General features: G+C 37.0%; 4 protein-coding genes and 1 non-coding gene across 11 annotated transcripts; 3 read left to right on the top strand and 2 right to left on the bottom strand.

The window, feature by feature from the left end:
- The first annotated feature begins 6663 nt into the window (after positions 1-6663).
- On the top strand, positions 6664-8803 carry LOC104710024 (lipid phosphate phosphatase 1). 3 transcript variants are annotated; one of them, XM_010426552.3, is made up of 2 exons: positions 6664-7112; positions 7627-8803. In XM_010426552.3, the coding sequence occupies exons 1-2, from the start codon at positions 7062-7064 to the stop codon at positions 8557-8559; spliced, it is 984 nt and encodes a 327-aa protein (XP_010424854.1). In that variant the 5' UTR covers positions 6664-7061; the 3' UTR covers positions 8560-8803. The 3 variants fall into 3 exon arrangements, with proteins under 3 accessions (XP_010424854.1, XP_010424853.1, XP_010424855.1); XM_010426551.2 differs by lacking the exon at positions 6664-7112 and adding an exon at positions 7295-7529; XM_010426553.2 differs by lacking the exon at positions 6664-7112 and adding an exon at positions 7314-7505.
- A 293-nt stretch (positions 8804-9096) lies between these two features.
- Positions 9097-11761, top strand: LOC104710023 (amino-acid permease BAT1). Of its 5 annotated transcripts, none has more exons than XM_010426550.3 (8): positions 9150-9513; positions 9609-9869; positions 10006-10024; positions 10115-10334; positions 10460-10641; positions 10719-11008; positions 11092-11221; positions 11291-11761. In XM_010426550.3, exons 1-8 carry the CDS (start codon positions 9416-9418, stop codon positions 11636-11638), a joined length of 1548 nt encoding a protein of 515 aa, XP_010424852.2. In that variant the 5' UTR covers positions 9150-9415; the 3' UTR covers positions 11639-11761. The 5 variants fall into 5 exon arrangements, 4 of the variants coding, with proteins under 4 accessions (XP_087322430.1, XP_010424852.2, XP_087322431.1 ...); XR_015566466.1 differs by having other exon boundaries at positions 9306-9513; positions 9597-9869; positions 10460-10619; XM_010426549.3 differs by having other exon boundaries at positions 9312-9513; positions 9597-9869.
- Positions 11762-11879: 118 nt separating this feature from the next.
- Positions 11880-11953, bottom strand: TRNAN-GUU (transfer RNA asparagine (anticodon GUU)). The gene has a single exon. It is a non-coding gene; the product is annotated as a tRNA-Asn (tRNA).
- Positions 11954-12559: 606 nt separating this feature from the next.
- Positions 12560-13445, bottom strand: LOC104710022 (E3 ubiquitin-protein ligase RHA2B). The gene has a single exon (XM_010426548.3). It carries the CDS (start codon positions 13293-13295, stop codon positions 12825-12827), a length of 471 nt encoding a protein of 156 aa, XP_010424850.1. The 5' UTR covers positions 13296-13445; the 3' UTR covers positions 12560-12824.
- Positions 13446-19590: 6145 nt separating this feature from the next.
- Positions 19591-21485, top strand: LOC109126323 (uncharacterized). The gene is made up of 3 exons (XM_019229818.2): positions 19591-20376; positions 20483-20495; positions 20629-21485. The coding sequence occupies exons 1-3, from the start codon at positions 19591-19593 to the stop codon at positions 21483-21485; spliced, it is 1656 nt and encodes a 551-aa protein (XP_019085363.2).
- The last annotated feature ends 1627 nt before the right edge of the window (positions 21486-23112 follow it).

Here is a 23112-nt window from a genome sequence, read left to right as displayed (position 1 = left end):
TACTAACTAGGAACATATTTTTCTTATAAATTTCATGATACAAACGTGAAAATACACAAAAACGTGGAAAGTAAATTAGTAGTCAGTTTTTAAAAATACTCACCTTACGGAGATGAACCTTGATGATGATAATTGTGCAGGGAGAAGAAAGCTACTAATCGATGTGTACCCCGATATATATATATGCTCCAATAATTTAACCCTAATAAGAAAACAAGATAAAATTCCATATACTATATAATCTTTTTTCTAAAAAGAAGAGCCCATTAAGAAGGGGACCGTACGGCGACTATGATTTACGACTAGAAGATAATACCATTATCTTGCCCAGACAGCAAATTGCAGTACAAAACTGAGAGATTCAAATTAGAGGGAGAAAAGAGAGAGATCTTACCAAATAGAGATGGTGGTGGTTTGATTCACAGGAAGATACAAAGCTTCATGTTCACCGGTGGAGAAGGTGGATGCTGATCTGCGGAGATTTGAGTTGCCGGAGTTATCTTTTATGATTGTTTTTTTTTAATAAAATCCTTTAAAATTCTACCTCAAAGGGTATGATTTTGAGTGGAGTATTTTTCAACTAAAAAAAAAGTCTCATATAATCACAACTATGCTCTATTCTTAGATTGAAGATGGACTTAAGCGACACAACATATGTTTCTGTTGAAGAAATGCTTTCCACATTTTTGTTCATAGTTGGTCAAAATGCGAGGTACGTTGTAGCTGAAGAAAGATTTCAGAGATCAAAATTCTTGATAAATACGAGCTTTAACACAATTCTAAAGGTATTAAAAGCACTTGCTCCAAGTTTTATGGTTAATCTTGGACTTTCAGTTCTTACAAAAATAAAAGACAACACTCGATTTTATCCTTATTTTAAGGTATGAGAATTTTTTCTTCTGCTTGTTCCAAAGTATTTTAAAAAACTATATGATAGATATTTTGTTTCTATTATTCTTAGGATTGTGTGAGGGCTATTGATGGAGCTCATATCTTTGCAATGATACCATGACAATACACGGCTAGCTATCGTAATCGAAAAGGACAATTATCGCAAAATGTGTTAGCTGCATGTAATTTTGATGTAGAATTTACATATGTTCTTAGATGGTGGGAAGATTCAGCTCACGATGCAAAAGTATTACAGGATGCTTTAACAAGAAACACAAATAAATTAATAATTCCTGAAGGTATGTCTCATTTATCTTTGTATAAAACTAAATTGTTATGTTCTTTACCTGCAATTTATCTCACCTATATTTTTATGCATTTTAAACTGCAGGAAAATTTTATCTAGTTGATTGTGGATCTACCAATCGATGCAGTTTTTTAGCTCCATTTTGAAGTACTCACTATCATCTCCAAGACTTAAGAGGACAAGGAAAAGATCCAGTAAATCCAAATGAGTTGTTCAACAATCATAATTCTAGCTTGGAAAATGTAATAGAGAAGATTTTTGGCATCTTCGAGTCAAGATTTCACATCTTCAAACATGCACCACCCTTTCCATATAAGACGCAAGTAGAATTAGTAATTGCTTGTGTTGGTTTACATAGTTATCTCCGTAAAGAATATCGTTCTGATTTCTTTCCTCCGGCCCTCCAGAAGAAGATGTTGTCAAAAAAACTAACATTGATCAAAGAAATGGTGAGGAGAATAATGAGGAATAACAAATTCATGGTACTCAAAAATAACAAAGAGTGCTTGCTAATACCTGGAGAGCAAATACAGCTGCAAGCATGTGGAATGATGCTATGAATATGGGGTCTGATGCATACGACTATGCTTTATTTTAAATTGTAAACTCTTATAATCTTTGATTCCAATGGAACACTAGAATCTTCGATTCTCTCGTCTTCTCTACATCTCTCTCTTGCCTTTTTTTTTCTTCTTCTTCTTATAACCCCCTCCTCCCGATCCCCCAAATCGATTTGGGGATTCTATAATTTATTTTCATATTTCAATTATTTTAGTTTATTAAATTTTGTTTTAGTTTTATTAAAAAAAAAGATGCATGTGGCCAATAAACCAAATAATTCAACAGAGTTAACTCTTGTTAACTTGCTCAGTTAAAGGATTCATAAATTCTGTTAAATATTGTGGTCTCATGAACAAAGAAGCCAATTTGAGATATTATGTTATGAATATTATCACTTTAAGTTTAAGGTATAAAAGTGGAAGTGCAAAATCTCCAAAGTTTAAACTGGGAGCTGATGTCACTTTAAGGTTTTTTTACTGGGATTTTCCCTAATCAAAATATTTATTATTATTAGTGTCACTGTTTTCTCTCCTCAATCAAATGATTTATTTTCTGATTAGTGATTACTAAACTAAATATACTTACCCCAAATGTAATAATGGTATCTTTTTCTTATATTTCTTGAGCTATATAAAATTTATAATCTACAATTGTTATTGTGAAATACTGTATATGTTTTTGTGTTTTGTTTTTGGTAAGAAACTGGTGATATATAGTATTCCCTCTGTTTTATAATATAGGATGTTTAGAGAAGATTTTTTGTTTCATAATATATGATGTTTTCAAGTTTCCATGTAACTTTTAGATTAGTTTAATACTTTATCTTATGCAGTCTTGTTTGTGATTGGTTAAACTTTTTTAAAGTGATCATTTTTTAATCTGCATGTTTTACTCTAAACATTTTATATTTTGAAGCGGAGGGAGTAATATATTTACAAATTTTAAAAATAAGTGAAGTGAAATTGGTGTGTGCATTTTGACACACGAAATATACAGGGTCGACCTCTTTTCCTCAAATACGTGTATGAGGTTTTTTTAAAATACGAGGATTTGACAATACAATCCCCCCTTGCATTCAACAAAAGAAAAAATGACAACAAATTGTAACTGACAACGTCGGTTATTATATCTGCATTCCCATCATCCTATTCTATGGGCCAAATACGAAGGCGGAGCCATCTCACTCCTATGTGACGTCGTGGGTGGAGACATAGGAGAGAGAGAGAGTAAAATAAGGTACGACGCAGTTTTCACGCGTTTTGGAATTTTGTTTTTAAATAATAAAAAAGAAAAAGGCGCGTGAGTTAAAAGTTCAGACAAATAAAAAAACTCGCGTCAAAGCTCCATCCAAGCGGCGCTCATGCAAGCAAAATAGTACCACTTTGCAAAAACATTGTCATACTAGTATAATTTAATCTCATCTTTAATCTTTTTTATTTTTATTTTTGTGTGGTAAAACCTCATCATTAATCTTTTACACTTAGTTAACAACATCGTAGATTAATACGTATTACTGAAAAGAAAAATCAAAAGAAGGTGGGTTGGTTGATTAATTGAGAAATACGATCGTATTGTAATCTTGCAAGCAACACAAAACCTTAAACTATATACTACCACTAGTTTACAACCAACTCTAGCTGTTTTACATATTTACATTACCGAGGGTAGTAAACATACATCTTTTCCTTGTACTATAATTTTATTTATCTTTCTTCTTTCAGTTGTAGTCAAGACTTTTTAAATTTTCATTTTTATTGAGTATATAATTCCAACGGGGTCAACTCTCTAGCTACGTACGACATGTGCTTTGTGTAAGAAGAGGTGATTACGACATTAAAAAAAAAGAAGAAAGATGATATAAATAGTAGTATATCTATAAATTAATAAGCATAAATTGAGAAAAAGTAAGTAACGTCGCATTCGAAACTAACGTTACATTAATTTCATGCCAAAACACGATAAATATGCATCCAATCTAAAAGAGCTTGTTTTAATTGACAAAGATGGGGGAGGTTGGATTATTCCAAAAATGGTTGATAAGAATTTTTTTTTTTTTTCCTTTTTTTTGTTAATCCAAAAGAATATGATCAGGCTTGCAGATATGCTGATACTATAGTTCTTGGAGGGGTCCACCACGCATATATTTCGTCAATTAGATGGAAAAGAAAAAGAGAAAGAAATGAATTATCCATTTCATCATAACAACAAAACATGCATTATGGAAAATATAAGAATATAAAAGAAAACACTGGTGAGTATGATGAATAGATTTTTGTTAGACCATTAATATTGGGATGAAGTTTATCCAACTTTTTGATATGATCGGGATTGTCAGTATCAAAGAGTAGACGCTTGTTCTTGTGTGCAATTCTTGAGTAGACCATTAATAGATTTCTGTCCCTCAGTTGAATGGGACGATCTCTCATTTATAATCTATGAAGAAGACTAGTTAAGAAAAGAGTAGACGCTTGTTCTTGTGTGCAATTCTTGAGTGTCATGTATATATGAGTTGTCTTTCTTCTCTTCTCTTCTCTCGATTAATAATAATATGCAAATAGACCGTCAGGGGTGTGTATATTGCATTGTTGGTGGGTGTGATAATTGAAAGAGGATTATGTTTTAAAAAATAAAATTAAAAAGTGAAGGAAACTAAAAAAAAGAAAAGTAAGGATGAAACTATAAGGGCATGTTTATAGGGAGATCAGTTTAGGGTGTTCTTAGAGTATAAATATTGTAAAAATAATGTAAGATCAGTAGTTAAAAACTTTTGTTAAGAAGTTAGTTATTGGGAGAACATGTGTAAAATCTTAAAATTTAATAATATGATATTCTTATAGAAATTTAATAATATTTAATAAATACATAGATTAATGTTTAATAAATAATTTAAGAATGTTTAATACTATTTAATAATATAATATTTATTAATATTTTTAAACATATTACAATTATAAAAATTTATAAAATAACATTTTATTGCAAACTTATAAAACTTTTACTAAAATTCAAAATACAATGCCATATTTTTATGAAACAAAAAAAAACATTGTAAATAATTAAAAAAAAAAAAACAAATATATTACTTAATTAATTAAACAAGACAAACATTTTATTTAATTAATTCTTTTCAATCCGAGAGAGACACGTCACACAAGATCAGGCCCAAGAACAGTTCTAGAATAAGATCAATGAGCATGATCTTAAATCCACTATTCAATTATTTTCATTTTTAAAATGCCTAAGAACACCCTATCTAATCTCCCTATAAGGCCATCATTAACGGGACATCTTTTACACTGATCTTAGATATAAAAAAATAGAAAAAATTCAAACAGTAGAAGAACAAGGAGAGAAATGATCTTGAGCAAGATCTGATCTTGAGCATTGATCTTGATATTTTTCTCTTTTGCTCTCTCTTACCTTACTATAATATTATTATCTCATTATAATATTATTAAAATTATTTTAAGATCAGTTATGCCATTAAGGATGCCCTAACCATGGCCTAAGAAAAAAGAGAAGATTGGGTCCAACCAACTCAGTGGTGGAACAAACAAACGGACAGCTCAGCCAAGGATGCTTTTTTGCAGCTGGCTTACCTTCTAAATAATCTTCCTTTTTTTTTAATAGTTATATAGTAAATATTAAATTCGTTTCATTACAGTTGTTTTTTGGTAGTAATTTTTTTTTTAATAGGTGCCTGACTCGAAGGCCGAGATGTCGTCAAACACCTTCGGATTGACCACTCTGTCTCTCCGTTTGCCTTTTTTTTTCTTAGTATATTTTCTTTATAAAAAATTACTTATAACCATAATTTTATTTATCAAAAAAAAAAATTAACCTTAAAAAACCGTCTTAAATAAAAGGACAATATTTATTTATCCAATGAAAGTATTTGCAGAGGCTACAAAAGCAATAATCTTGACTGTCTTTTTTTCCTCATCAAATAAAAATTATAGCGTGCAGCATTGCACATACATGAGATTAAATCTGTTTCTATAGTGTTGTAAACTTGTAAAAAGTTGAGGATTGAAAAAAAAGAAGAGATGCATCCAGTTTTAAAAGCCCACCCCACCTACTGGACCCACTCTGTAACGTATTACTCCAACTAGCCGTACTTTTTTCTTTCCTTAAACTCATAATAATTCGTTTTTGGTTTTCTGTAGTTATTTCTACCCTAATGCAATAAACAATAGCATATTATTGCATGAAATATGATTTCAGAAATACAACAAAATAAAAATAAATAAGAAGCTAAATTTATAATATTACTCTTATCTGTTACTATTAGAATCAGTAGTATTCCTTTTATATCACAGACTACAAATATATAATTGGTTGGTAAAAAGATAGGTAGGCAGGTAGCTGCAAAGGAAAATACGAGAAAAAGGTTGTTCTCGGTCCGATAACGTGCTCCACAAACTCATGTTCGAAGTATTTATTAGTTCAACCATAGATTTGTTTGAAAGTCCATCGACGTCACGTCCGAGTCAAGTTGCCATGTATGTATATGCAGACAAGAGTTGTGAGTTTGTGACTTTTCGACCCTCTCTCATTACTTACTTCATTTTGTTCAAGTCTCTGGGCATCCACCTCCACCCACCCCTACAGTAAGTTTCCACTTTCTTCGTCAGTTGTGATCCGATTTTGGATTCTTTCCTATTTGGGTGCGTTTCGAAGAAAATGCGGCTGGTATAGGGAGGGGATGGCTGGGCTTCCAAAATGATATATGGGCCGGGTATCAAAGTTTGAAATATGGATATGACTCACAGTCATCACTCGTAAACAAAATTTAAAAGATGTAAAAAAGAAAGGAGAGCAGTACTGAAGAAGGCCCAAATGAAGGCCCATGTTCTGATTTCCGAAACTTCCTAAAACATGCGGGGGGACCCACCACAGCACGCGGCTGAGAAGAAGGCCAGATTATACCGACGACGATTAACTGAAAAGTCAAACCACGCAACCGAGCGAAAAATATAATGAGTTTCTTTCTTTCTTCAACCGTCGTCGTCAGGTGGAAGGGAAAAAAAAAGAAAGAGATATTTAGAAATTTAACGAAGACACAAACGCGTCTTCTTCTTTTTCCTCGCTCCTCTGTTCCTATTTTAATGTTGTTATAACACACAGTCATCGCACCAAATCAGATTTATTTCGTCTGCGTCGTCTCTTTCTTTATTCCTAATAAGTTTCGATCCACATTGCTTCTTTTTTTATCCCAAGTCTGAAGTCTCTCTCTCTCTCTCTCCTATCTCTACTGGTCTATTATTTGGAGAAGCTTAATCGTGAGATCTTCACTTTCCCGATGACAATTGGCTCGTTTTTCTCTTCTCTCAAGTTCTGGGGCACTTCTCAGGTAACCAACCACCCACCCCCAAAGCGACTCTTCTCTGTTCTCTCCTTCCTTCAAAATTATCCTCTCGTTTTTAAAAAATTTATTAATCATTATAAATTCAAAAAAAATACATTTTTCTCTAGAAAGGAAAAACAAAACCAACTTGTTTGTAAGTTAAAAATCAAGTCAACGAAAACATTGTTAATGAAATAACCCTTACTACAACACTGTGCTTAGCACAACGAATCGGACAGACAAAAACTGGCTGGATCCAATTGATGTCGTCGTGCCTTTGACAAAGTTCCTTTTTGTGTTAAACTCTTCTTTCTGCCTTTTTTTTTAACCAATTTATTTTGTTCATCCGAGAGAGAGATGATGAATTGCATTCCCTTATTACTGTCACCCAAACCGGAGGTTTCAAACCCTCCTCATCCCCAAGTATTACGTACATTTCTTAGTTTGTTGTTTGGATCCAACAGAAATTAAATTAGTTGTGGTTGATTGTGATTGTACTTTCTTTTCTTTTTTTGGGCAGGAGCAGCAGGAGCCACAGAGAGGGAGGATGCAAGAGATCGATCTTGGTGTTCACACTATCAAGAGCCATGGAGGACGAGTCGCCTCTAAACACAAGCACGATTGGATCATACTCGTCATCTTGATTGCCATCGAGATCGGCCTCAACCTCATCTCTCCTTTCTACCGTTACGTCGGAAAGGACATGATGACTGACCTCAAGTACCCTTTCAAGGACAACACCGTCCCCGTCTGGTCTGTCCCCGTCTACGCTGTTCTTCTTCCCATCCTAGTCTTCGTCTGCTTCTACCTGAAGAGGACTTGTGTGTACGATCTGCACCACAGCATCCTCGGGCTTCTCTTCTCCGTTCTGATTACTGGTGTCATCACCGACTCCATCAAGGTCGCCACCGGACGCCCTCGTCCTAACTTCTACTGGCGCTGCTTCCCCGACGGCAAAGAGCTGTATGATGCCTTGGGTGGTGTGATCTGCCACGGCAAATCAGGTGAGGTCAAGGAAGGCCACAAGAGCTTCCCGAGCGGACACACCTCCTGGTCCTTTGCGGGGCTCACCTTCCTCTCCCTCTACCTCTCTGGCAAAATCAAGGCCTTCAACGGAGAAGGACACGTGGCTAAGCTCTGCCTCGTGATCTTCCCTCTGCTCGCCGCTTGCCTTGTTGGGATATCTCGTGTGGATGACTACTGGCACCACTGGCAAGACGTCTTCGCCGGAGCTCTCATCGGATCCCTTGTAGCCGCCTTCTGCTACCGTCAGTTCTACCCAAACCCTTACCACGAAGAAGGATGGGGTCCCTACGCATATTTCAAGGCAGCTCAAGAACGAGGAGTCCCTATGACCTCCCAAAACGGAGATGCCTTGAGGACGATGTCTCTGCAGATGGATTCAACTTCTCTAGAAAACATGGAATCTGGCACTTCCACTGCTCCCAGATGATGATGATGATGATCCTTCTTCTATTCCATTATTTGATTCATTATTTGTCTTTTCATTTTGGTCGTTTGTGAGATTGTGGATGGTACGGTATAGCTACGTTTACGTATGTATGTATGCATGTATGTGTGTATTCAACCCTCTACCCAAAACCCTTGCATTTGTAAATGTACTCCCTCGTTTTTGGGCTTTCGGCCCTTTCTCTTTTGTTTCAGTAGAGACAAATATATTTTGATGAATTCTAACAGACAGTTTGAGTTGGGTTTTCATAATGCGCAAAGGTTGAGAGTTAGGGGGATTATGTTCATGATAGTATGTGCTGGATCTAAGTGGACGATAAGGGAGCAATTTCCACCGTTGAAAACTGAAGAGAAGTTTTTTTTGTTAAAGCTGAAGAGAAGTTGATCCTCTCGTAACTGAGAGCTTATGCTATCTCCATCCGAATGAAGGCGGAGCCCCACACGGCTCTATTCTATTGAACACGGCATTTACATGTCGTGGTCGAATTAATTTTTGAAAGAAAATCATCTTTAACAACATAATACAAAATAATTAACGTTAAAATGATACATGTAGATCACATTGTATAGACTAATAATGTCTACTGCAATAGTTTTGTTTGTCACAAATATGGAATGGTGATGGTAGTATGAGGACCATGAAAATTGTCAACTAGAGATAGTATGGTCAAAGACTCTAACGGTTTTTTTATTCCTCGAGTTTTACAAATATAGTATAGAATTGTCTTAAAATCTATTATAAAAGGTAAAAGAAATAAAATAAACTTTGGAGCAGAACAATATCTCATCCGGAAGAATCAGACAGGTCAACAAACTAACAAGTGTGGACTCCGAGGATTATGGGCGGAGACTCCGGCGATTATCAGCCCGCCATGGATTCCGGTCAAGTCCGTCTCAAGGAGCTCGGCTACAAGCAAGAGCTTAAGCGTGATCTCTCGTCTGTCTCCGCTCTTTATTTTTTCTTCTTCTTCTTCTAGATTTGAATATCTGTAAGTTTTTTTTTTTAAAAACAATGGTTAGATATATTCTCAGGGTCTTCTCCAATTTTGCCATCTCATTCTCCATCATATCGGTGCTCACGGGGATCACCACCACCTACAACACGGGCTTGAGGTTCGGCGGCACCGTCACTCTTGTCTACGGATGGTTCGTGGCCGGCTCCTTCACAATGTGTGTTGGCTTATCGATGGCCGAGATCTGCTCCTCTTACCCAACCTCCGGGGGTCTCTACTACTGGAGTGCTATGCTCGCCGGCCCTCGATGGGCTCCACTTGCCTCTTGGATGACCGGCTGGTACGAATTTTTTTTGTAGTTAGTTATTTGTAATTTGAATTTGCAATGGAATCAATCAAACTTTTGATGTTGACCGTCTTTCTCACTCTCTCTCTGATTGACTTTTGATGTTGTTGCATTTCACAATCTTTCTCAGGTTCAACATCGTTGGTCAGGTGACCTTTCATCATCCTTCAATGAGGCAAGGCTTCACTTTTTTTTTTTATTAGATCACTGTTTAGGCTAAAAGTACGTTTTGTTTGCAGTGGGCTGTTACGGCGAGCGTTGACTTCTCTCTGGCACAGCTGATTCAGGTGATCGTGCTTCTCTCCACCGGCGGTAGAAACGGCGGCGGATATGAAGGTTCCGACTATGTTGTGATTGGCATCCATGGTGGAATCCTCTTCATCCATGCTCTTCTCAACAGCCTGCCCATCTCCGTCTTGTCTTTCATTGGACAGCTTGCTGCTCTCTGGAATCTCCTCGGTACCCGTCTCTTTCTTTCTTTCTTTCTTTCTTTCTCTTTTGTAACTTGCGTGTTTCATACCATACCATGCTCTCTTATCAACAACATCTCTTCTTATATATAAATATAAATATCCCACCACCAGGGGTTTTGGTGCTCATGATTCTGATTCCTTTGGTTTCTACGGAAAGAGCCACCACTAAGTTTGTCTTCACCCATTTCAACACTGATAATGACCTCGGCATCACCAGCTACGCTTACATATTCGTTCTGGGGCTCCTCATGAGCCAGTACACCATTACAGGGTATGATGCCTCTGCCCACATGGTCAGTCTCCACACTTGAAAAGTCATATTTTGTATTTTGTCATGATGGAAACCAAAAAAAAAATTGCAAAATTGCAGACAGAGGAGACGGTCGACGCAGACAAGAACGGGCCAAGAGGAATAATCAGTGCAATTGGGATATCGATTATCTTTGGATGGGGTTATATTTTGGGCATAAGCTATGCGGTCACAGACATACCTTCCCTTCTGAGTGAGACCAACAACTCTGGTGGGTACGCCATTGCTGAGATCTTCTACTTAGCTTTCAAGAATAGGTTTGGTAGCGGTACTGGTGGAATCGTGTGCTTAGGCATTGTTGCCGTTGCTGTGTTTTTCTGCGGCATGAGCTCTGTCACCAGCAATTCCAGGTATATATATATATTCATCTTTGCTTTAGTTATACTGCATTTAGGGCTTTGATCATATATGCATGTATGTTTGCGTTAATCAGGATGGCTTATGCGTTTTCGAGAGACGGAGCGATGCCATTGTCGCCGTTATGGCACAAAGTGAACAGCAGAGAGGTCCCCATTAATGCAGTTTGGCTCTCTGCCCTCATATCATTCTGTATGGCCCTCACCGTAAGTCCCTCTCTCTCTCTCTCTTTCTGTGTTGGGATTACTGTTTGATTAACGAGATGAAACTGGCAGTCCCTAGGGAGCATAGTGGCGTTCCAAGCAATGGTGTCGATAGCAACGATTGGACTGTACATAGCATACGCAATCCCGATCATTTTGAGAGTGACGCTTGCACGCAACACCTTTGTGCCTGGACCATTCAGCCTGGGGAGGTACGGAATGCTAGTCGGGTGGGTGGCAGTCGTTTGGGTTGCAACCATCTCCGTCCTCTTCTCATTGCCTGTAGCATATCCAATAACCGCGGAGACACTCAACTACACTCCAGTAGCGGTCGCTGGTTTGGTGGCCATAACCCTCTCATATTGGCTTCTCAGCGCCCGGCACTGGTTTACGGGTCCTGTCTCCAATATTGTTAGCTGAAACAACGTTTCCATCGTTATAGTAAAGCCATTCAAACTGTAATTGACTCTTTTTTTTCTTTTCTTTTTTTATGTACAACAAGCAACAACATCTCAGTAATCTCACATTTTCCCTATTTCATCATCACTGCTCTAAACTTTAACAAATGAAGTACTTACTAAAAATAATTAACACAAAAGTGTTGTTTTTATACGGACCTCGACGAAGCCCATCAAAGAAAACTAAGGCAAAAAAAAAAAGTCGCTAGAAGGAGGGGTCGAACCTCCGACCTTGTGGTTAACAGCCACACGCTCTAACCAACTGAGCTATTCCAGCATCTTGATTACTTAATTTGTTTATTACTTATCATTACTAAAACTATAAACTAAATGAGGTGCTATGATATTTTCTTGGAGAAATCGGGACACAATTATAAATATTTTCCTACCATTCATTCACTTGAATAGCAATAAATGCAAAGTGTGGAAACGAGAACAAAGTCCGCAAGATTCAAGCCCAGTATGTTGTTGATGTTCCCAGGACGGAGGCATATCCAAAAACCAAATCCAACCATAAACTAAGATGTCAGCAAGACTAGATGTGATAGTAGGCAAGAAAGAGAGGAGAGGAGACATGAAAGACAAATGGCTCGGATCGGAAATCTCAACAGCTTAACTAAAAAGTCCTCTTTTTATACTCTCATATGTAGATGTCAAAACAACTCTAAAGGGATCCTTAACTCACTAATTGTCAAAATGGTAACAATTCTTGTTTAAACTCTCCTAATGGATAAAAGATAGAGAGATAGAAAGTACGCAATATGAATTACTACTAGTTGTCAATCTTGTGCGAAATTTAGCATATTGCAAGCTTGGATTACTTACTAGTTACTACTTACTACTCTATTTCTATTTCAAGTTTCAACCCAAAAAAAAAAAGAAATTAATAAAAAAGATTCGATTCATCTAAAAACAATAAGACTAAATTTAATACTAAAAATTTACATGAAATCTGAAGAAGAAAGGACCTCTCCGATCTGAGGGGAACCCTAAAAAAAAAAAAAAGGAAAATAAAAAAAAAAGAGAGAGAAGGGGAGATTTTGAAGAATCTTCTTTAAGTGACGAAGAAAGAGGAGAAAAGGCGGCGAGATAAAAAAACATCCTCGGGGCTCCCTTCATCTTCTTCTTTAATTTCTTTGAACTACTGTTCACATATGAGACGATGATGAAGTAGTAGTGGTGGTGGTTGAGCCAAGATGGAAGGGTGAGATCGCCGCATCATCACTTCCACGACATGGACGAGGTAGCAGCAACGGAGATCTGCAGAGCGGGCAATTGAAGTTGAGATGTTGGAGCCAGCCTTCCAAACACTGCTTATGGAAGACGTGTCTGCAATCGAGCTTCCTCACTTCTTCTCCGGTCTTGAGTGTGGAAAGGCACACGATACAGTCGGAGGATGCGTTATCGGCGTAGCGGTAGCGGTAGGAGAAGAGGCGGTTAAGGTTGAGCTGGTCGGCGAGGGCGCTGATGTTTGAGAGTCCAGAGGTAACAACAACGGGGGCGGAAGAAGGGAGGAGGAGAAGAGAGCGGACGTGCCTGAAGAAAGTGGCGAGGAGAGCGACCAGCATCAGAGGGATCGAATCGGAGGATACGTCGGAGAGCTGACCTTGTAGTCCCATTTCCACTCTTTTTTTTTTTGCTTCTTCTTTTTTTTCTTTATGTTTGTTCCTTTGTTTGCATATATGCTCTTCTTTCTTCTTCCTCTTCTTCTTTATATGGATTAGGATGAACGAAAGACGAGAGAAGAGAGAGACAAAAGACAAATGACACAGGCCACGTGTTGTGGGACCCTCTGTTTTTGCTTTTTGTTAAGCCCTTTCGCTTTCAGTCCTTTTCATTTTTTTTCTTTCTGTTTTCATACTTTTCTCCCCGCTATCTTGTTTGTTTGACAAACATGCCCCAGAACATTTCACTTTTTCATTTCTCCCCCTCCCTTTCTTCCTCAAATTTCTTTCGGTTTTGTTGGAAGTAAGAGAAGTGAGAGAGAATAATTACAGTCTAAATTGAAAGAGTTAAAAGTAAATGACGCTAGTGTTTTTGAATTCACACGGACGAGGATGATTGATGACTGTCTATCTATCTATAAAGTCTAGCCTAGCTCCTTTGTATCCCAAAAGACCAAACAAAATTAATAAGTTTTGGAATTCAACTTCAATCATTGAGTTTTGGAACCTTAGACAAAACAGAGAAGCCAAACAAAAAAAAAAAAAAACTGGAAAATAAAATGATGATGGGTATCTCCTATTCTACTGTGTGGCGGTTCCTTGTGTAAATTGTGTTGCGTGGAAAATCATCAATCATGGTAACAATAAAGTACCAACATCCAACAAACACTACATGTTCTATTCTCATTCATCGCATTATCAACCCCAACCGACAAGACACTAAATGTTCTGTACCTCTTACGAATTACTTACACTGTTTGTGGAGTATTATTACATGACAATGCCACCACTTACTAGTTTAGTTTTACATTTTTATCATAAATCCAATAACAATACTCTAGTAATTTTTATTACTATTTTGTTTGACGCGCTACAAAACCTCAGCTAATTAATTAATTAAGTAGTAGTATGTTTCAATTACTATTTTTTTTTTTAAAAACGGCTTCATTTAATAATAATTCATCCATCTACGTCTTGTTTATAGATATTGATTTACTCAAGTGTAGAACATTGGAGAAGAAGCATTTCAGGAATATAAAAAGGAAGTGGGCGGTTTGTGGATTATTCTTAATCAACAACTGACAGGGAACCAACTAATTTTATATATAGATTAGCATTAGCATTAGATAGCTCATAGCTCTATTCATTTCTGGTGACTTGACGAATATTTTAGCATGATCCTCGCCTCGCTTCCTGTCTCCCCCGTGACGCATATCTAGCTAGCTACTTGTATAGTATTACCCTAATACTAGTCCACTTAATTACATATGTTTGATCTTGATTAGTTCTATTGACGCAAAATTCTAGTATTCGTTCACTTCGTGCTACCTATATTGAATGATCGATCATAAGCTTCTTTTTTTTTAAAAAAAAAAAGATAATTACTAGTATGATTTTGTTTAGAGAAAACAAAATTAAAATAAAAATAGAAAGTGAAGGTAGGTGTCCCGCCGTCCAAAAGGTTGTGGAAATGGAGATTAGCCAACCAGCGACAACCACATCGACTCTCTTTGACCTAATTATTTGACCCTCTCTCCACTTAATCTACATCATAAATTCATAATAAGCACTAAATCTTAACCACTTACCATCTCTCGTCACCTAGCCAGACAATCTGTCTGTGTCGTTGTTTTTCTTATAATTGTTATACTAGATTCTGACCCGCACATACGTGCAGGGTTGATTTCAAAATAAATCTAAACCGTATCCTAATAGTCATTCTCTAATATAATATTTTTTTTTACCCGTAAAAATTTGTCCCTTTAAACCAAAATAGTAAATATCTCTAGTTGCTCAATAAATAATTTTCTCTCATTTATTAAATATATTTCAAGCTAAAATTAATTAATTCTAATAATAAATAGTTTAACCATAAATACAATATGGTTTCAAAAAACTTAAATTTTGATAATTATGTCATATCTATTACAAATTATTATAAGATTTTAATACTATATATTATCTAGATAAGATATATAATTTGATGTTTTGTGTATTTTGAATAATATAAATATATTTAGTTATCCAAATTTTCAAATTCTCATCTGGTATTCAATCGGAAATAGTTTACAACATGTATTTTAATTTATGAATTACCGTTCACCTTTCATACTGTTAGTTGAAATAAATAGCTCTACGATATTTTTTGAATATATATTACTATCTCGTCCCTCTTGTATTTCCTAAAAACTTTTGAAGTTATCATAAATCATATGGATGCATTTAATTTACTATGGCAATGTGTGGTATCTAATGAATTATATAGGTTGGTACTTATTTGGCTTCATCGATTTCTAAATATTATGTATCACAAAGTTTTTAAATTTCTAGTGGTTATTTACATTTTTTTGACAATTCTTGGTTTCGTCTAGTTTTTTCGCATCCTATTATGTTTCCATTGTACTTTTAACTTGAGACATTAATAAAGTAAAAAAAATTATCTCCAAAATTTATGTTTTGTTCCCATTCTCGATTTTTTTTATCTCCAATTACTGTGTCCCAACCTTGACAAAAGATTTTAAGTATGCATGTTTGCTCTATATATAAAATCGATGAAGTGAAATTGATGAAAACGAATCACCTGAGTAAATTCTTTCTAAATTCTTCACGATTAAAAAATATTAAACGATTCTGAAGATGTTTGGAACCATTGTAGTGCGAAGAGCATATATACACTTGTTTACTTAGAAGGTTATGACCACAATTAAAATATCCACCAGAAATTAGCTTATATTATATTCTCTAAACATAAAGGTGTATTAACATAAATAAGAAGACAGTTCTGACTTCTCCTTATAAACAATTTATATAAAAATAACTTTTATAAAAAAAAAAAATTAGAACCCAAAATTAAAACACATAAGAGAAACCATAAATGTATAAAAACCAATATTTCTAACACCATACATTATAAACATACACTGCATTAGGAGTTAAGAATGGAGTTTGATGTTTTGATGATAAATTCTCTCAATTTGGCCAATATTCACGATCTGGAAATAAATAAAAATATTGGATTAGAAAGTATTTGAAAAGAAAACAGATACAAATTAAGTGAAAACATCTATGAAATCTTTATATTTTTTTGTGAATGGATCAATAAATCGACTTGTGATCAAGTATTGACCCTGCAACAAAAACAATAAGAATACGTGTAAGAGGTTAGTAGAATTTGGTAATATACATCTGAGAAAGTAAATTAATTGATTTACTTTTAACTTCCCACCTGAAATTAGAAGACAACACCATAGGCTTCTCCAACTATACTTTAAATCCTACATAAACACATCATAAATATTAGCTTATTTATTTAAATTATAACTGAGAATATATAATAATCATAAACTAAAAAGGAAAATAAATAGAACATCTAAACATATAACAATCTAAAAACAAAACAAAGAACAAATAAATTTTGACGACATAAAATAAGATTTTTATAAGGAACCTCTCTGTCTTGGGTGATTGACTTTTTTCGAGTATTGAGTTATTGTGAATTGACTTATTTATAGATACATAGTCGGTTACGTTATTCATAGGTTTGTCAAGTTTTGATAAAAAACTAATCTTAAAATATCTATAAGATTTGATTGTTTTTAATGTTAATTGTTCAATCAAGGAATCTTTTATATACGTTACTCCTTAAAATATGCTACATTGATCATATGTTAACTATCCGAAATTTAGGTGTAAAATGTCAAATTGATCACTTATTAACTATATATTTACTTATAAGAAAGATATTCTAAAACTGGATTTTCCTAATCTTAACGATATAATTTCAATTGTGTTATACGTTACATTAAATTCTAGTGTGCTAATTATGTGGGTAGATTTGTTTAGCTTTAATGGCATCTGCAATATATTATCGTTACAATAGTTTTATTTTCTATATATAGATATTTTTAAAACCGATTTATTGGGCAAACTTAACACAATTAATACCTATTTGGTTCCGATTTTGTGGCTATCTGTTTGGCTTCAAGAATTAGACATATCTTTATTCTTATTTGAGTGGCATTTCATGTAATAATCTCTTAATCTATGTCTATTTATTAAAAATGCTTATCTTTTAATAGTATAGATACAATTTCAACTTTTTTTTTTTCTTTTTCTTTAAGGAGCCAAGAACTATAATCTTAAGGAGGAACTATACTAGATCCATTCAAATTTTAGGCGGGATTAGAAGCTACGATCGATCAAAGTTTTAAGATGATTTATGCTATGCTTTTCACATAACCAAGAAACCAAACCCAGTTTCATTATTGTTTATCCACCGTCCACGTACGCACGGTGTTGTGAATAAGTATCATCGATGTAAATTTGTGTACAAACAATGAAAAAGTCATAAAAAAAAAGAAGATGGATAAAGCACAAGTAAGAATTGCCAAACTAAACAACAAGCGTACGTGGTCCTATCACCTTATGCTATCCCCACGCACCAAACCAGTCAACAATACTCAATAGGTTCCATTACAAGACAAATAATATAACTCAAGTCTTATTATTATTATTTTCCGAGTAGGAAACACTAACTAGCTTGTTTCTATATTTAAATCGTTGTTAAATTATGGAGCGTGGCGAAGTGTGAACACAAACACCGAGAAAGATCTGATGAGAGTCAATCCTTTCTTCTGGGTGACATGTGCATGTGAACTGTATCAAGACGCGTTTGGAGTTTATCGTTTAAAAATCATTAGATATGCATGACCAAAGTGTTAATCAAAGATCTTCTTCACCAACAGCTTATATATATATATATTATAAGACGCAGAGGCAGTGTATAGAAGGGTCTAGAAGAAGTAGGTGAATTATGATGACTAGCTACTGAGCATATGAGATCAGGCAATGGATTGGAATTTGGAACTTTAGGCATGTTTGAAATTTTTTTTTTCAAATTTGTCTTAAAATATGAAAAATACACAAGTTCTTAGATACTCCTTTTACAACTAAGATTGACACTTTTAATCATAATTTTTTTTCCACCAAAACCCTTAAAACACATATTTTGTTTTGGTTTTGCTTTTTTGCGCATGCAATTAGAAAAGGGAGAAAACAAGAAACAAAAGTGAACAAAGAGAGAAAACCGTATCCTAATTATAAGGTATTACGTATTCAAATATTTTCGTTGATTTATTGGACGTTGCATCGTATCCTAAATTCCTAATGTTCGTATCCTAAAACCGTATCCTAACGTGCATTACAACACACAACAAAAGACTAGGGACTAGAGAAAATGAGTGACAATGGGCGTTTATAATCGATCAAATATAACTGAAGCACCTGAACATATATAGTCTTGAATTTTGTTGTTGTTGTAAATTTAAATTTTACATGTGCATTTAAATTATGGCATGTAGGCTGTAGTTTTAGAAACCTTCTAATAAATGAAATAGTATACTTAAAAAATTTAGTGTAACAGCTGTTCGTAATAATAGACAGATTTAAAATCTAAATCAATAGAAATCTTTCTCTCTCTAAAAAGGCGAAAAGAAACCCTATCCCTTGCCTCTGCCGCTGCCGCCTCCGGTGGCGGTGCCCCCCAATATGCCTAAGAAACGCCGCTCCCCCGGAAAACCTCCAGCCAAAAAGCAAAACCCTCCCAAACCGCAAAATCCTCCACCCCAAATCGCTAATCCCTCCCATCCCCCTCCCTCATCGCCATCTGCACCTCCTCCTCTTTCCTCTGCTCCGCAAGTCCCCCCTCTTCCATTCCTGCCCAAAAGGCTAAGGATTCCGTTGGCCCCTCTGCTACTCCTCCTCCTCCTAAGGCTTGCTCATGAATGGAGAGATCTGCACCTCCTCCCCCCGAGGTCCCTTCCTCAGATCTGCCTCCTTTGGATACTGTGTCCAAAACTCAGTCTCTCCACTCCGCTTCCTCTTCTCAGGAGGACCAAGTCCAATCCAAGACTAAACCCATGTGGGTAGATCTGCTCAAGGATTCCTCAAGTCGGATGACCAAGAAAGGAGAAGCTTTCACCCTGGATTCTGGCGAGTTGTGTGTCCGAATTCCTAATGAGGTTATCACTCGTAATAATAAACGATGGGAACCCTTTATCATTGGTCAATTCCACGGGAATCTTCCCCCGAGAGGTCTTCTTCATTCCATTTTTAATGGTATTTGGAGCAATCGAACCTGTGACATTACCATCTCGCGTTTGGATCCAAGAACAGTTCTTATCCGCATTCCCAATTCAGCTACTCGTCAGAAAGTTCTCAGTCAAGGATGTGGCAGATAGAAGGACAAACGATGTTTGTTGCAGCTTGGGAACCTGGTCTGAATCCTGCACTTCCGGAACTTACCGAAGTCCCAGTTTGGCTTGAATTTCGAGGAGTTCCACCGCACTTCTTCTCTGAAGAAGGGTTCGAGCACATTGCGGGAATGTTGGGTCATCCAATCCGATGCCATCAAACTACCGTAGAAATGTCAAACATTGAGTTTGGAAAGGTTCTTACGGTCGTTAATCCTCTCTCTCCCCTTCCCGAAGCGGTCAATGTCCAGTTCTCCTCTGGAGAAATTCACCGGATCTCAGTTTCCTGTCCCTGGCTTCCTCCAATATGCAAACACTGCCAAGAGTTAGGCCATAGCATCAAACGCTGCCCTTCGGCTCCTATTACTTGCCTTGCTTGCAAGTCGTTTGCTCACCTTCAAGATGCTTGTCCTAAACTCCAGAAACTGAAAGCTACTGTACCTCCGGAGGTGGATTCATCCATCGCTAGAAAGGAATGGAGAGATAAGCTCAAGACAAAATGGGTGGCTAAACAACCCCAATCCGATAGTGATTTCTCTGTGAAGCAAAAGAGATCAAAGTCTAAGAAGGTAGCTCGATCCAACCCACTTCTCGAGGTGGTGCTAAACCCTCCTAGTGCTGTGGATACTGATCCTTCGAGTTCCAAGAGAAGAATGTCAAAGAGCTCACAGAAGAACCTTCCGCCTTCCTCATCTGAATCGCACTCCATGCCTGAATCTTCAACGCAGGAGAGCTCCCCGAGTGAGGCAGAATTCAGCGAAGAGGATGAAACACCTTACACCATGGTCCTCTCCAAAAAAGAAAAGCGGAACCTCCGGAACTCCTCGGAGAGGAGATCCAAACCATCTAAATAATATTTATGATAGACACTTTTTGTTTGAACGTTAGTAGTATAAACCAATTGGTAAAGCGTAGGTTCTTAAGGAAATAGATCAGGCTACACAAGCCTCATTTTGGTTGTATCATTGAGACTAGAGTCAAACTGCGGAAGTCTCAAAGATATGTTCATTATGTGTTTCCGGATTGAAATTTTGAAGGGAATTATGAGTATGCTGAGCTGGGAAGGATTTGGGTGGTTTGGGATCAGAGAGTTAATCTATCCATTCACTTCAAATCCGGCCAAATGATCACCTGTATCATCCGTATGCAAAACTCTAATAAGGAAGTGGTATACACTTACATCTATGCGGTTAACTGCAAGTATGGGAGGCAACAACTATGGAGCGAAATTGAGGATCTATCAAAGGATGCAATTAAATGCTCTAAGCCTTGGGTTGTTATGGGAGACTTCAATCAAACCCTCAATCCGCAAGAGAGCTCTGTTGGCTGTACAAGAATCACCAAAGGTATGCGGGAGTTTAGACAATTTATCGAGAATGCAGAACTCACATACCTGGCAATCAGAGGCAATGCTTTAACCTGGTGGAACAAAAGAGAAGCAAACCCTATAGCAAAGAAGCTGGATCGAGTCCTGGTCAATGATCACTGGCACATGGAGTTCCCTCTCTCCTATGCTGAATTCGGAGACCCCGGAATGTCGGACCACTGCCCTAGCTGCCTCAGAACGGGAATCGTCACCAGAACTAAAAAACCCTTTATGGTGTCGCATTTCCTCTTCCAGCATAAGGAGTTTCTTCCACGGGTCGCCGATTTCGGGAACTCTACTTCTATAGATGGAACAACAATGTTTCGTTTCTCCAAAAAGCTCAAACTCCTTAAAAGGGTCATCAAAACCCTTAATAAGGAGCACTTTTCAGACTTAGAAACTAGAGTAAAGGAGGCTCAGGATCTTCTAGCATCTCACCAAGCTCGTTTTCTGGCAAATCCTACCCCCCCTCTTAGCAAGGTTGGAGAGACAAGCTCAACAGAAATGGCACAGTCTAGCTTTAGCTGAGGAAGTTTCTTCTACAACGATCTCATATCAAGTGGATGACAAGTGGAGACAGTAACACAACTTACTTCCACAGAATGATAAACAGCAGAAGGGATATCAATCAAATCTACTATCTGGTTTCTGATTCAGGGCAAAGAATAGAGGTAGTATCAGAAGTACAAGATCATTGTGTCAGCTTCTACAAAGAGATGTTGGGTGATGCTTCTCAAGATATCTCGGTTGAGGATGAAGATCTCACCAGATCACTATCCAAGTATAAATGCGACCAAGCAACGAAGGATATGCTTCAAGCTGGGATTACAGATGAAGACATTAAAAGAGAAGCCTTCTCTCTTCCCCGTAGTAAATCACCTGGGCCAGATGGTTACACAGGGGAGTTCTTTCGAGCAACCTGGGATATTATTGGTCGGGATCTTACTCTGGCAGTCAAAGAATTCTTCAGTTCTGGCCAAATCCTCAAGCAGTGGAATGCAACAGCGATTACTCTCATCCCTAAAAGAATAAGAGCGGATAAGATTGGCGAGTTCAGGCCTATATCTTGTTGCAATGCTGTTTATAAGATTGTATCCAAGATTCTAGCCCAAAGACTCTAATCTCTTCTTCCTGATATGATCATTAACTCACAATCTGCTTTCATCAAAGGGCGTCTTCTGGTGGATAATGTCCTTCTGGCTACGGAAATGGTCCAAGGATCTAGCAGGGACTCGATCTCTCCCAGGGGTATGCTTAAAGTGGACTTGCGTAAGGCCTTTGACACTGTAAGCTAGGATTTCATTAGAGTTCTACTTGAGGCTGCGGATTTTCCTCCAATCTTCTCAACCTTGATTAAGAATTGCCTAACAACAACATCCTTCTCAATAAAGGTGAATGGTGAGCTTTGTGGATATTTTCAGGGTAAAAGGGTTCTCATGCAAGGAGACCCTCTTTCTCCTCCGCTCTTTGTGATGGCAATGGAGGTGTTCTCTAACCTCCTAGATACCAAATTTGCTCAAGGTAGTATCGGATACCATCCTTTGGGCGTCAACCCTCGGATCACTCATCTAGCTTTCGTAGATGACATCATGCTGTTCTTCGATGGTCAAGTCTCATCTCTGGAGGCAATAACGGAGACGCTCGACACCTTTTACAGCATTTCCGGTCTGGCAATGAACAAGGATAAAACTGAGCTGTACCACACTGTCTCTGTCATGATCTCTCGAACTCTCTCGCTGAGCTGGGCTTTAGTACAGGCAGCTTCCCGGTGAGGTATCTTGGACTACCCCTCCTTCCCACGAAGCTTAGTCAATCCGACTATTCTCCTCTTACTGACAAGATCTCTGCTCGGTTCAACAGTTGGACGACCCGATGCCTATCCTTTGCTGATAGGTTGCAGTTAATATCTTCTGTTATATATGGGCTAGTAAATTTTTGGATGACAGCGTTTAGCCTCCCCAAAGGATGTATTAAAGCGATTGAGAAACTCTGCAACAGATTCCTGTGGTCTGGTGATCACACTAAACGCACTCAACCTAAGGTCTCTTGGGCTACGGTCTGCTTACCTAAAGCAGAAGGGGGTCTTGGTCTGAGGAACATGCTCATGTGGAACAAAGTCCTCAACCTGAAGCTCATTTGGTTGTTATTCTCCAAT

This window comes from Camelina sativa, chromosome 9 (assembly GCF_030686135.1).
Source record: "Camelina sativa cultivar CO46 ecotype springtype chromosome 9, ASM3068613v1".
Classification (NCBI taxonomy): Eukaryota; Viridiplantae; Streptophyta; class Magnoliopsida; order Brassicales; family Brassicaceae; genus Camelina; species Camelina sativa.
Note: the sequence above shows the minus strand (reverse complement) of the source record. Positions and strands in the feature narration are given on the sequence as shown.

Excerpts from the sequence above, each read along its gene's own strand:
- LOC104710024 (XM_010426551.2), top strand. The coding sequence starts at position 7,464 with ATGATGAATTGCATTCCCTTATTACTGTCACCCAAACCGGAGGTTTCA. Across the intron at positions 7,530-7,626 it reads CAAACCCTCCTCATCCCCAA|GAGCAGCAGGAGCCACAGAG; the intron begins GTATTACGTACA and ends TTTTTTGGGCAG.
- LOC104710023 (XM_010426549.3), top strand. The coding sequence starts at position 9,416 with ATGGGCGGAGACTCCGGCGATTATCAGCCCGCCATGGATTCCGGTCAA. Across the intron at positions 9,514-9,596 it reads GAGCTTAAGCGTGATCTCTC|ATATATTCTCAGGGTCTTCT; the intron begins GTCTGTCTCCGC and ends AACAATGGTTAG. Across the intron at positions 11,222-11,290 it reads CATTCTGTATGGCCCTCACC|TCCCTAGGGAGCATAGTGGC; the intron begins GTAAGTCCCTCT and ends TGAAACTGGCAG.
- LOC104710022 (XM_010426548.3), bottom strand. The coding sequence starts at position 13,295 with ATGGGACTACAAGGTCAGCTCTCCGACGTATCCTCCGATTCGATCCCT.
- LOC109126323 (XM_019229818.2), top strand. The coding sequence starts at position 19,591 with ATGTTTGTTGCAGCTTGGGAACCTGGTCTGAATCCTGCACTTCCGGAA.